This window comes from Vombatus ursinus, unplaced genomic scaffold (genome assembly GCF_900497805.2).
Source record: "Vombatus ursinus unplaced genomic scaffold, bare-nosed wombat genome assembly UNPS02014959.1, whole genome shotgun sequence".
NCBI lineage: Eukaryota > Metazoa > Chordata > Mammalia > Diprotodontia > Vombatidae > Vombatus > Vombatus ursinus.
The window spans coordinates 9,329,258-9,341,911 of NW_020954737.1; the positions used below are offsets into that span (position 1 = coordinate 9,329,258).

The following is a 12,654-nucleotide window of genomic DNA, read 5'->3' on the forward strand; positions in this document are numbered from 1 at the left end:
GATTTAGAGCTGGAAGCGATCTTACAGGCCATCTGGTCCAAGCCCCTCATTTTACAGATGAAGCAACAGAGCTCAGGAGAGTTTAAGTGACTTGCTCCAAGCCACAGAGACAATAACAAAAACAAACAAACAAAAGGAAACAACAGAATTTGAACCCAGCTCTCTAACTCCAAATTTGGCACTTATCACTGAACCACGCTGCCACTTCTATAGCTTTACTGATGAATTAAGGGGGAAAGTAAAATAAAACAAAATAAAATATACAAGCTTCTTCGGATGCAGCGGGGGACAACAATTTTTCATTTCATTTCCCTCTCTCTGGTCCCTAGGATTGAGCCTTGTACATAATAGGCACTTAATGACTAAATCCTTATTGAATTGAATTAAGGAGACTGGTCTAGATGTTCTCTAAAGTTCCTTCTACTTCTAATGAACTAATCGGACTTGGTCTAGTTTTTAATGAATTTTTGATTCCTAGCAAAGTCCCAAGATGTGGAGGTTCATCTCTCTAGAGCTTCCTTGAGAAGCTGTTATTCCTTTGAACATAATGGATGGTTTGCCCTGGAGAGGTGCACCTGACCTCTAGTCTAAGTTTTCTTGGATTCACTTTTTTTTTCCTAGTGAAGAAAACAGCCTTTTTCTCAGTTCTTTATCATTTCCTCACATAAATGGTAATTTGTTAGCAACTGCTCACACTTTCCTTTTTATAATGTTGCTATTGCATATGGTAAACAATCCTCACTTTATACTTGTTTGGTCTGATAGTTGTATGAGATAGAGTAAAAATTTCATTGTTAGAGATTAACAGACTAGATTCAGAGAGCTGGGAGGGAGCTTAGAGGTCCTCTAGTCCAAAGCTTCATCAAACTGACAAAGGGCACCATGAAACTAAAAATGGTTAAAGAATGCCTGGATTCTCAGGATGTTTTTAAATGCTTTAGATAAAATACATAAGATTACAAAGGAAACCAACCATATTGAAATATAGTTATCAAAAAAATTTTTTAAAAACAAACCAAGTTCTCAGAACCAAAATTTAAGAATCCTTACTCTAGTCCAATTCTCCTCCCCCCAACCCCCTTTCCCCACTTTACAGATAAGAAAACTGCTATCCATTTTTGAGAAATAATTGGAATCTGCATATGTAGTTAGGAACCAGTATCTTTATTATGAATAGTTATCATGCCAAAGTTCAGATTCTGTGTTTAAGAGGACTCTTCTGTATGTTTTGGGAGCTGATATTTCAAATGGATTTTTCCATTTAAGAAAATGGAGTGATTCTGTATCTTGACATGATTTATTGTTTCAAGGAGAAGCAGATACTGTTGGAAACTAATGGAAATTATTGACTCTGGGCATGCTGCTAAATCATTTGCATAACAACCAGCACAGAGATGCATAAGTTTTATATTAGCACCCATTCTCCTCCCTTCTCCCACTACCATCATTGAACAAGATGAAATGTAATAGAGATAAGTGTAAAGTCTTACAATTGGGTTCAAAAAATAAACTTTGCAAGCACAAGATTGGGGAAGCCTAGCTAGAGAACAGCTTGTTTGAAAAAGATCTGGGGGGTGGGGTTTAATGGATTATAAACTCAATATTAGATTCAGTGGTGTGTTATAGAGATCACCCTTCCAAAAAAATTATTTTAGGCCTCATTTAGAAAGGCATAGCTTCTAGGAATAAGTAGGTGATAGCCATCTTGTACTTAGCCAGCCTGCATCTTGTATGTTGATTGTCTAATTCTGGGCACAGCATTTTAGGAAAGACACTGGTAAGCTGAAGAGTGCCCAGAGAAGGGCAACCAAGATGGCAGAGCATCTTGAGATCATGTCATAAGAGGACTTCTTCAGGAAAGTGGTCCCATTTAGTGTGGAGGAAGAAAGACCTAGGGAGACATGATTAGCTGTCTTTGTGTGAAGACTTAACAAGATTATTTTGAGTCTCCTTAATAAATCAAAAGAGAATCCTCTATATTGGTTTCTCTCCTACCTGTAGTATTAAAATGCTTTCTTAAAACTCAAGTGCTGAATGTGAGTACCATTGTGAAATGCCTTGTAAGCCATCTATGTAAATGAGCTGTAACCCAATGCCAATTGCGCAAAGAAGTCCTGGAAATGCAGGATTTCATCATCCATTACCAGGTTGGATGCAGCATGGAAGAATGGAAGAGGAACTAGAACATGTCAGAACAATCAGGTTCCAGTCCTGGCTCTGCCCTTGAACAACAAGTGAATGATGTCTCCAGCTCTCAGTTTGTTTTCTCTGTAAGATGAGGGATTGGCACTTACTAACTGTGTGACCCTGGGCAAGTTACTTAACCCCAATTGTCTCCCCCCCCCAAAAAAAGATGAGGGGTTGGGCTTAATGGTCTCTGAGGTTCCTTCAGTTCTAATATTCTGTGATTTTGCTATAGTGGTAGTGATTTTGTGAATTTGTGATTCTATGATTCTATGATATTGCTGTGGTGGTAGTAGTATGGTATGGTGGGAAGGGATTTGGATTTGGAGCTATGAGGCCTGGCTTCAAATCCTAGCTCTGATTTTTCTGGGTTGGACTAGGTGACCTCTAAGGTCCCTTCCAGCTCTGTATCTATGATTTGATGAATCAAAAGGGAGGTGAGTCTGGCTGCATTAAGACGTAGACCAGTTTTAATAGGTGTACTGTGGAACAGGATACAGTAAGGGCAAAGTGAGTGTTTGGACCATCTAGTGACAAAGAAAGTGCCTTCCTTTTTTCCCCTAATGCATTGATTTAAACCTCTTTTGAGTCGTTAAAGGAACTCTGAACACTCAGGGAAAGATCTTAGAGTGCAGTTGGGATGAGCAATTTCATCTAATGGGCTTAAGGCTGTTTGTTAAATATGGGCTGAAGATGCGCCCTAAGTACTATCTAAGAATTGGTTGCTGTCTTCTGGAAAATCATCATAGAAGCTCAGAGTTGGCAGATAGTCCAGCTAGGGGACATCTAACCCAACCCATACCCAAGCAGAAATCTCTTTGACAAGAAAAAAATCCAGGGCCACTGAATCTCTAGAATCTTATCCTCCACTCCCTCAATATCTCATTGGTACTTCTATTACAGAGGTTTCAGAGCCTTGGACCGTGAACAATGGTCCCACTCCCAATATTCTGTACCTTATTTACTTAAATCACAAAGCTTTAAATTCAACTTGAATACAAATGTCCCTTGTTTCAATAGCATGATTCCTTTCCTCTTTCTGACAATTGGTCTTGGGGGCACTGTGTACACAAAAAGAAGGTGAAAATCCACCCTGCACAGTGACTGGGGAGTCACACTCAAAAAAGCATGCATTATTGGGCATGGGATTTTGCCCATAGTCACAAACATCATAGGATATGGAGTTGGAAGGGACCTTAGATATTATCTAGTTAAATTCCTTAGACTTTATAATATTCCCAATAAAAAGTCCTTCAGACACCATTGATGATAGTATAACTTCATTTCATTTTTGACTCTCATAGCCTTCCTAAGCTTTCAGCCCATGAATTTGATCTCTCCATTGGTGAGAGGTTGCAGAGAAATTTGACACCCCCTGGAACACCTTGCAGCTCTTGGGCCATACTGTTCTAAGTACAAGTATAATTCTCTTTACTATCCCCACCCTATACTACTCTAATACCCACCTCCACACCTTTGTTTAGGGGATTCCTCTACCCTGGAATACCTTTTCCTATTCACTTCTCATCCAAATCCTACCAAATGTTTTTTAAGGTTTAAGTAAACTTCCATTCCTTCATGAAGGACTCTCTTCTCCCCTAACTGCTTTCAGCCCACAGGGATTTTTATCTTCTTGGAACTCCTTCCCATGGAATTTAGAGTTTGCACTGCTCGTTCAGGTATGTAATTATATAATGTTTTGCATTGTTTTCTATCTAATGTGTACATGTTTTCCCCATTGTTTTAGCTTGGCACAATAGACAAAGTGCTAAGACATGAATTCAAATGTCATTTGAACCTGAATGAATCATCTAACTTTTATGTGCCTCAAAAAAATCTACTAAGTCATAAATGGATTTTAATCCATGCTGGTGAAAGGTGTTGCCAATTTGCAAGTTTTCTATGCTGATGAAATCATAGCTCCTTTATGTCTCTCCAAACAGCTCCTCAATGGCAAGGAATGTAGCTCATATTTCTTTGTTCCTACTCAAAGAACAGCACAGTGCTGAGTACATAGGAGATACTCAAATTGATTAGAATTGACTGATCTCTTCTTCCTACATGATGAAAAGACATTAGAAAATTCCATCTTTCTCAGAGCAAACAAAAATCACTAGGTTAACACCCTTTAAGAGTAAACTCTGTCAACAGGACCATCTTCAAGCACAAAGGACAAGTGGATAGGATGGGGTAGGCGGTGATATGCCACTACAATAGGGAGATGTATATGTATATGTATGTTATGGCTGATGTCTGACACTAGCCTGAGGGACTATCTCATGAGACTTACACCTTCTATCTTGTGATTGTCTTTTCTTTGATCAACCTTGTAAGTTGGATTCACACCTTAGGTGAATATTTTAGCTTATTTCCAGCATGTGACAGCTCTTCTGGATAATGTATGACATTAGCTTTATAAACCTTAACTGAGTTGTATATATGCTCTAAGTGGATCAGAAGCCATATATCTCTTACCTGCTTTACATTGTATCCTGTCTTGGCACTGGTTTCAATGAACATGACACTCAGTTCTTTGGCGCGCTGTTCTCCTTCTTCAATTGTTATCTGCCTACAGACACCACAGAGAAGGGGCAATCACAAGTGACCCACCACAGTTCTACATACTGGGGGAAGAATTTGATGTCCCACAATGGCTGTGGCAGGAGAGCATTGGAGTGGGAAGTTGCAAAATGGGCAGAGCAGACTGTATACTGATCAGGGTTCTTTTACTAAACCAATGGGACACTGTCAGCACCTTGGACAGCCATCTCAATACTGTGTGGCATCTGTTTCATGAAGTCATATTATGCTGCTCCATGAATGGAAGACAGTGATAAACTCCCAACCTTTATGCCATTTTTGCATGTGTCTCTCAGTCTCCATGGATTTACCTTTCCTGGTAATCTGGGATGTGATGGACATTTTCCATTTTAAAATTCACAGGACATTTCACAACTTGCCAGGTGAAGGATGGGTGGGACTGTGATTTTGGGTGTTGGAGTTGATTAAATTTAATTTAGCTTGACTGACAAAATTTGAAGATTTTTTGAGGGGGATCTCTGTACACATTGGGCAAATTTAATTAAATTGTATGCAAATTAGCACTCCACATTGGAGTGAGATCTAGCACTTTTTTTTTTTTTAGAATGCCTGTGGTGATATTGAGCTTTACCCAGGAGAACCAATCCACTGCCTGTTACAGTCCCTTCTCTGCTGCTACAACATCCTCATTTTCTGACTTTTGAACATAGCTGCTGCCTTTACGAAGCCCTAAGGAAATGCACACTTGTGACCTCCTGTCAGAGAATGTAGAAACACCACAGTTTAATTCCACATACAGTTCTCCCCTGGTTTGGGCATACAATCCCATATTCCCACCTGAGTAAGCATTGGTAATGAACATGTCAATTCTGCCTTGAACCAAAGTAAAAATATCCCATGAAAACTCCTAAGTTGGGTAGGTTGGATAAGGACTGCATTTTTGTATTTTGTAGAGTTAGAAACCTTTTTCACTTTTGAATGCCTGTCACAGGCAGAGACATCAAATGGGCTCAGAAACAAGGTTAGTCAGAAGTTGGAGAAGCTCAATTAGAAACTTTGGGGGGGGGGGAGAAACTAGATTAGCCAACCTGGCAACAGAGGAGCTAAGGATACAAGCTTTGACTTTTACAGACTAAAGTTACTACTAGACTAGCCATGAGGGCTAGAATGTTTCTTATCTAAATTTTATATCTTCTTCAGTGTCCAGCATAGTGCTCTGCAGATGGCAGGGCTGAGTAAAGAGCCATTGAATGAATGAATTAAATGAATGAAATCCAGTATTTGGAGAATTAAACATACATATATACAAAGCATCATAGATCTCCTGTTTTTTCAGGAGTAAAAGTAAAATGAGGCTTAAGGCAAGTATGAGCTTGAGTGACTCATATCAGAGAAGAGTTGATATACAATAGCCAGGCACAGGTCCACCCACAAGTTGGGAAATGTGGGAAGGAACATGCCAAGTGTATGGAGTGCTAGCAGCTACTGAAACCCCAGTAAAAGTTTGAAAATATCCAAAGCAGCTGCAGTAAAGAGAGACACTCCAACTGCTTGGGGCTATAGGAACTCCCAATGCAGCAATGTCCAGCCTTGACCCAGAAAAGAAACTGCCCACAGCAGACCTTTTTTTCCCCCAACTTAGTCATGTGTAGGCATCAGGACCATTGATTTTCTGATTCATTGTAGGTGTGATTCATGAGGTTTCAAGTTTAGTTTAAGTTTCTCCACCTTCTGGAGCTTCTCCCTCCCTCTCTTACCTCTTATCTGCTAGGTCTGTTTTGTTGCCCACCAGCATGATGATGACATCACTTCCTCTTTCTGTCCTTACATCATCAATCCACTTGGAGGTCTGTTGGAAGGAGTTGAGATCTGAGGGTGGAAAACAGAAATAGAACTGGAGATAAGTATGAAAGAGAGAAAGGAGTATAATTAAGGGAAGGAAAAAGAGAACAGCTGAAAAGAGATGGAAACAGAGAGATGTTACACTTCTTGGTAGAAGATGAAATACTTGAGGTATGAAGATATTCCAGTAATAGAAGAAAAGAGATGTCATTTTTAAGCATGGAAGGAAAAAAGGAAAAGAGAGAGCAGTATTACAGAGTACCATTAACTGTGTACTAATAGTGCATCTTAAAACCTTCCTGAGGACTAACCCTAGTTTACAATGTGGTGATAATAATGAAGTTACAATGTGTCAATAAGATGAATTTACCATCCCACCAACATGAATAAATTTAAATCTTTTTCAGGGACATTTGGGGGACATTTCTCAGAAATGTTAGTGAATAATTTCACTTTGTCAGGAATGATTAATTTTCTCTGGAAGTTATTTTTATTTAACATTGGCTAGTGAATCACTCTCTCTTTGCTTTTATAGACAAGTGATTTCATGGATCCAGATGTGATAATCCATATGATGACTGGGAATATTAGCTGTTTCAGTCAGTCCCATATTATGGGTCTTATTTTATTTCTATGCAAGCCCAAATTTACCAAGAGCCCTATTTCTTTGTTTTCTACATCTATGGTCTTCTGTGTTCATGAATGACTGACAGAGATACCCACTCTTTGGAGAGGTGTGTGTGTGTGTGTGTGTGTGTGTAGGCCTATGGTAGAGATAGGGACTAAAAGATGGTGTCTGGAGGACAGTTCAGCTTGAAGGTTCAAACAAAGGTAAGCCAGGGCAGAGTAAACAAGGCTACAATGCTGACAGAGAGTTGCGGTGTAGTTGATCCTGTCATGAATATGATTTGACTTTCTGCCTCAGGTCTCTCCCCACTCCTATCCATCCTCCACACGGCCACAAAAGTGATTTTTCCCAAAGCATAGGTCTGACTAGGTCACCTCTCTTTCAGTAAATTATAATGGTTTCCTCTTATCTATAGGATCTCATATATGTTTGGTATTTAAAGCTCTTCACAACTTGGTCCTCCCTCCTATCTTTGCGGTCTTAAAGGGCATTACTCTCCTCTGTCCACTTTATCGTCTAGCCATATAAGTCTATTTACTGTTCCTTATGTTACTCTAAATCCCATCTCTGGGCCTTTGTACTGACAATCACCTGGGCCCGGAAAGCTCTTCCTCCTTATCTCCACCTTGTTGACTTCCTTTAAAACTCAGCTCAGGTGTCCTCTGTTGCAGGAAGGCTTTTCATGGTGCTTCTGAGCTGCTAGTGCCTTCCCTTCTCAGACTTTCTATATGTATCTTGTACATCAATTTATGTATATGGTGTCTCCCCCATTTTAGCTTAAAAGCTCCTTAGGGGCAGGAACTGTTTTTATTTTTCTTTATATTCTCAGGCTTAGCACAGTACCCAGCACATAGCAAGCACTTAATAAATGCTTGTGGATTGACTGATTGGATGTTGCAAAAAAAAGAACTTGCTTCCATTTCCTCGGTCTTGGACTTTGGCAGCTGCTTCCTCTGCACCAGTACTGATGGGTACCATTGTTCTAATCCCTTACATATATTCTAGCCTGTGATTTTCCAGCCTGGACCTGGGTGATGTCTTTCTTTGCTGTGCATTGTGTATCTCGGTTGCAGGAGCAACTACAGCCAGGAGAGGCCAGCTCTGTGTGCAGAAATGAAGCCTTTTATTCTCCACACCCTCTTTTTCTCCTCATTTCATTTCTTTCCAGATTAACCTCAAGGAGGAATCTTAATTCAGTGCAAAATAAAGCACCTGCCAACACCCAGCATCTCTATCATCTTCACAAGCACCTGTAAAATTATCTATAGCCATCTTAAATATAATGAGTCTTAGTAATCTTTTAGGGCAATGGAAAATTCCTCATGGAATTAGGATAAAAAAAATGAAAGTAATGAATCTATCTAGAGTCTACCTAGGAGTTCTTAACTATTTTTGAGTCATAGACTTGGTAGGCTGGTGAAGTCTATGGACCCCTTCTCACAATAATATTTTTAAGTGCATGAAATAAAGTACATAGAATTACAAAGGAAACCAATTCTATTTAAATACAGTTATCAATTAAGGAAAAAAAAACAGTTCATGGACCTCAGGTTAAGAATGCAAACAAAATACGCATATCCGTGTTCATGCCCTGAGCACCAAAATATTTCTGAGAAATTACAGTTTTTTTTCCTCTACACCTTCCCTCCCCCACTCCCTGCCCCCCCACCCCCATGAATCACAAGCACTAGGTAACCTGGGCAGATGTAGGAAATAAATTGCAGTGTGTGCTTGGTGTTTAAATGAAGTCTCTAGACTCCTGCTGCTCAGTAAATGTACCAGGTGTTGCTGAGTGATCCCTAACACCGCCTTCTGCCAGGGTCTCATTCCTTGCAGATACATAACCATGCAATACCATAATGACTACATAAAAGCCATTGCCACACCTAGATGTAAGGATCAGAAGATTCAAATTTTCCCTTTCAACTCTACAGCTGGGGTATTTGTGCTGGGCCACCATTTTGCTTGAAACACAGGCATGATAAAACCACCCATGTTGCACTCACTTGTGATGTCATATACCACCACCGCCACAGTGGAGTCCCGGATGTAACTGGGGATTAGGCTGCGGAATCTCTCCTGTCCAGCGGTGTCCCAAAGTTGCAATCGGACCTGCCAACGGGACGAAGAGGAAAAGGGAGGGAGGAAACGAAAGGAGGAAAGGAAGCAGAGACAGAGGTATTAATTCTTTGTATCCCCAGTGCCTAGCCCAGAGTAGCCTAGCACACAGTATGGGGCTCAAGAAATTCATATTGATTGATTACTGTAAAGGGATTGCATAAAGCAAGGTTGGCCCAGAAAAGGAATTATCAATGGTATTATCACTTGAGGTTCTATGCTTTTGTAGTGGGGAGAAAGAGAAAGGAACACCATCATCTTAGCTTCCCAACCACTGGCATTGCTGCTGTCATAATAGCTAAAATTTATGTAAGACCTTAAAGTCTGCAAAGTACTTTACAAATACTTTCTCATTTGATCCTAATAACCTTTTAAGATAGGTGATATTATACTCATTTTATAGATGAGTAAACTGAGGCTAAAAAATTAAGTGAGTTGCTGGGGTCCACACAGTCAGTAAGTAAATGTCTGAGACAGGGTTTGAATTCAGGCCTTCACTGAGGGCAGCAAGAGAAGCCCAGTGCATCAGTTCTTCTTACTCTGCTTTGTGTTAGAAATCAATGGGGTCTCGTGTACCTGCATAGACTCCTCTTCCCTAGACTTTGCCTTGTTAAGTTGAAGTTATCCCAGTTCTCAAATCTGGCACTTACCGTACGATCCTCCAAATACATAGTTTTTGATAAGAAGTCAATCCCAATGGTTGCCTGTAACAAAGGAAAGAAAGATACAAGGTGAGAAAGATCAAACGTTTTAAAGACCATGGAGAACTAAATACTGGACAAAAGGTTTGGTAACCCTGAATGTGTTTAAGAAGAGGAAGAAGGAAAGCGTGGTGTGTAGAACAGAGAGCAGTCTGGGTCCCTCTTTTGGACCATCTGACCTTTAGGGAATCTTATATAATTCCTTAACATTAATTAAAATTTTTTTCAACCAACAAGCATTTGTTTTCTCTTTGTTTCCTCAAAACCCCTATCCTACTCCTAGGGAAGAAAAAAAAAACAAAACTCTTGTAATAAATGTGCATAGTAAAGCAAAAGAAATTCTTACATTGGCCATGTCCATGCCTCATTCTGCATCTTGAGTCTCTCACTCCTCTGCCAGGAGGGAGGTAGCTTTTTTTTTTTTTAATCATTGATCCTTTGGAATCATGGTTGCACACTGCAGTGATCAGAGTTCGTAAGCCTTTCAAAGGTTGTTTGTCTTTATTAGATTGTTGTCATTGTAAAAATTGTTCTCCTGCTTCTGCCCCCTTCACTCTGTATCCGTTTTCCCACGTTTCTCTGAGACCAACCCTTTCATCATTTCTCTTAGCACAATAATATTACATTACATTCAAATGCTAAAACGTGTTCAGCCATGCCTTAATTGATGGGCATGCCCTTAGTTCCTGGTTAATTTCCACTATAAAAATAAGAGCTGCTAAAAACATATTAGTACACATGAGTCCTTTTCCTATTTATTTGATCTCTTTAGGAAATACAGGCCTACTAATGATATCACTAGGTCAAAGAATACCATCTTTCCTATTACCTGGATGAATTCTCTTCTTAAGGAACTTGAATTTCCTCTCCCCATCCCCAGTAGAATAATAATAATAGTATTATCAGCATCAACTAAAATGTCTTAGTTGGTCACTGAGTACAGATTCTGGACTAGGCAGTGTGATACAGTAGAAAGGACTTGGAGTTAGAAGACCCGGGCTTTTCGTCTTGGGTCTGCCATTTACTAATGTTAATAGGTCCCTAAAATTCCCCAAGCCTCAAGTTTCTCATCTGTAAAATGGGACTAACAACAACAATACACACACACACACACACACGCACACATGCATGCACACATGTATGCATGTAGGGCTGCTATAAAGAAAGTACCTTTTAAAAACCGTAAAGCATTACATAAATGAGTTAATATCCCTGCTTTCAAAACACAGGTACACACCCATTATATTCTAGGTTCAAAGGCCCCAACTTGCAATGACATGAATTTATCCTACTCTGATACTATCTTTAAAAAAATGGAACCAGTGACCTTCATGACCAATGAAGGAGGCTCTCTTTCAACCTCTTCCTCTATCCTCTTCCTTCACTGGGACCCTGGGCAGGGAAGGGGGTATTAATGTCCACTACTGATCTCTTGGTCACTCCCTCCCAGTTTCCACCATTTTCAAATTTTCATCTCAAACCTGATTAACTTCTTGTTGCTGTCAATGGTAAAGGTCCAGTCTCACCTCCAGCAGGGGACATGTGACATCTTCTCATGTCCATGGAACACGTCCTACCATTCTTTTTCCTTTTCTTGGACTGATCTGAATTCCTACATTCATCCCACTACAGGCACATATGTATAAAGCCATTTTTTTTAAGGAAATTTTATTCATGTGACGAATTGGGATGCATTAACATAAGGGATCAGAAAACAATTACTCCACACAGATATGGTTTTATCTTCATTATGAAGCTTGGATTATGAAGGTGTTAGTGATTAATCACTTAGCTAATAGTGTAATACAATGGAAGGAACATTGGCTCTAGGGTCAAAGGACTTAGGATCAATCTCTACCAATGACAATAACTGTCCACCCATGATATTACAAGGTCACCTCTGTGACCTCAGAAAGGTCACTAAGATTTCCTGGGCCTCAGTTTCCCCAAGTCTGGATGACCTCTGAGATCCCTTCCAGTTCTAGATTTATTTATGGTCCTTCATGGGTGGAAACCAAAGTTTAACCAAGTGGGATGGTGACTTCTAATTGGCTCAAGGGCAGGTGGGGAGGGAATAAGCATTTGTATAATATTTACTATGTGCGGAATTGTAGTAGATCAAAAGAAAGGTGAGATGTGCAAATTTAGAGACATCTCCACTTCAAATTTTCATACGGACTATTTGTGCCCAACCTGTGGTAGAGTCTTCCGAGTTCATATTGGTCTGATCAGCCACAGTCAGATGGACACACTGTACCTTGACTCCGACATAGTTATGTCATTTTGATTCTCTTTGAAAACAAAGGACAATAACCAATCACGATGAGCCAGGCACTGTGCTAAGTGCTCTACAAAATATCTCGTTTTATCCTCACAATAATTATGAGAGATGAGTGCCGTCATTACCCTCATTTTACAGATGAGTAAACTGAGGCAAACAGCAGCTAAGTGACTTGCCCAGGATCACACAACTAGTAAGTGTCTGAGGATGGACTTAAATTCAGGTCTTCCTAACTCCAGGCCCAAAGCTCTAGCCACTGCACTACCTTGCTGATTCCAGTTTGCAAGTGTGTTTAATTAAACCATTGAGCCCCACCTAAGATGCTAGAAAAGTGGATCCAGAATCCCAAAACTGGGGGT

The 12,654-nt window shown here is 40.0% G+C and overlaps 1 protein-coding gene across 4 annotated transcripts in view; it reads right to left on the reverse strand.

Annotated features, from left to right (window-relative positions):
- RAB6B (RAB6B, member RAS oncogene family) overlaps positions 1–12,654 on the reverse strand; it is a 173,632-nt gene that overhangs the window by 22,489 nt on the left and 138,489 nt on the right. For 3 of the 4 annotated variants that reach the window (XM_027845266.1, XM_027845267.1, XM_027845268.1), the window contains exons 3-6: positions 9,964–10,017; positions 9,202–9,307; positions 6,483–6,594; positions 4,660–4,753 (exon numbers count right to left, since the gene is read on the reverse strand). In XM_027845266.1, coding sequence (XP_027701067.1) covers positions 4,660–4,753; positions 6,483–6,594; positions 9,202–9,307; positions 9,964–10,017 — 366 coding nt within the window. Of the gene's footprint in view, positions 1–4,659; positions 4,754–6,482; positions 6,595–9,201; positions 9,308–9,963; positions 10,018–10,360; positions 10,575–12,654 lie in introns of those variants that run through there. The other variant, XM_027845269.1, reaches the window with a different exon arrangement.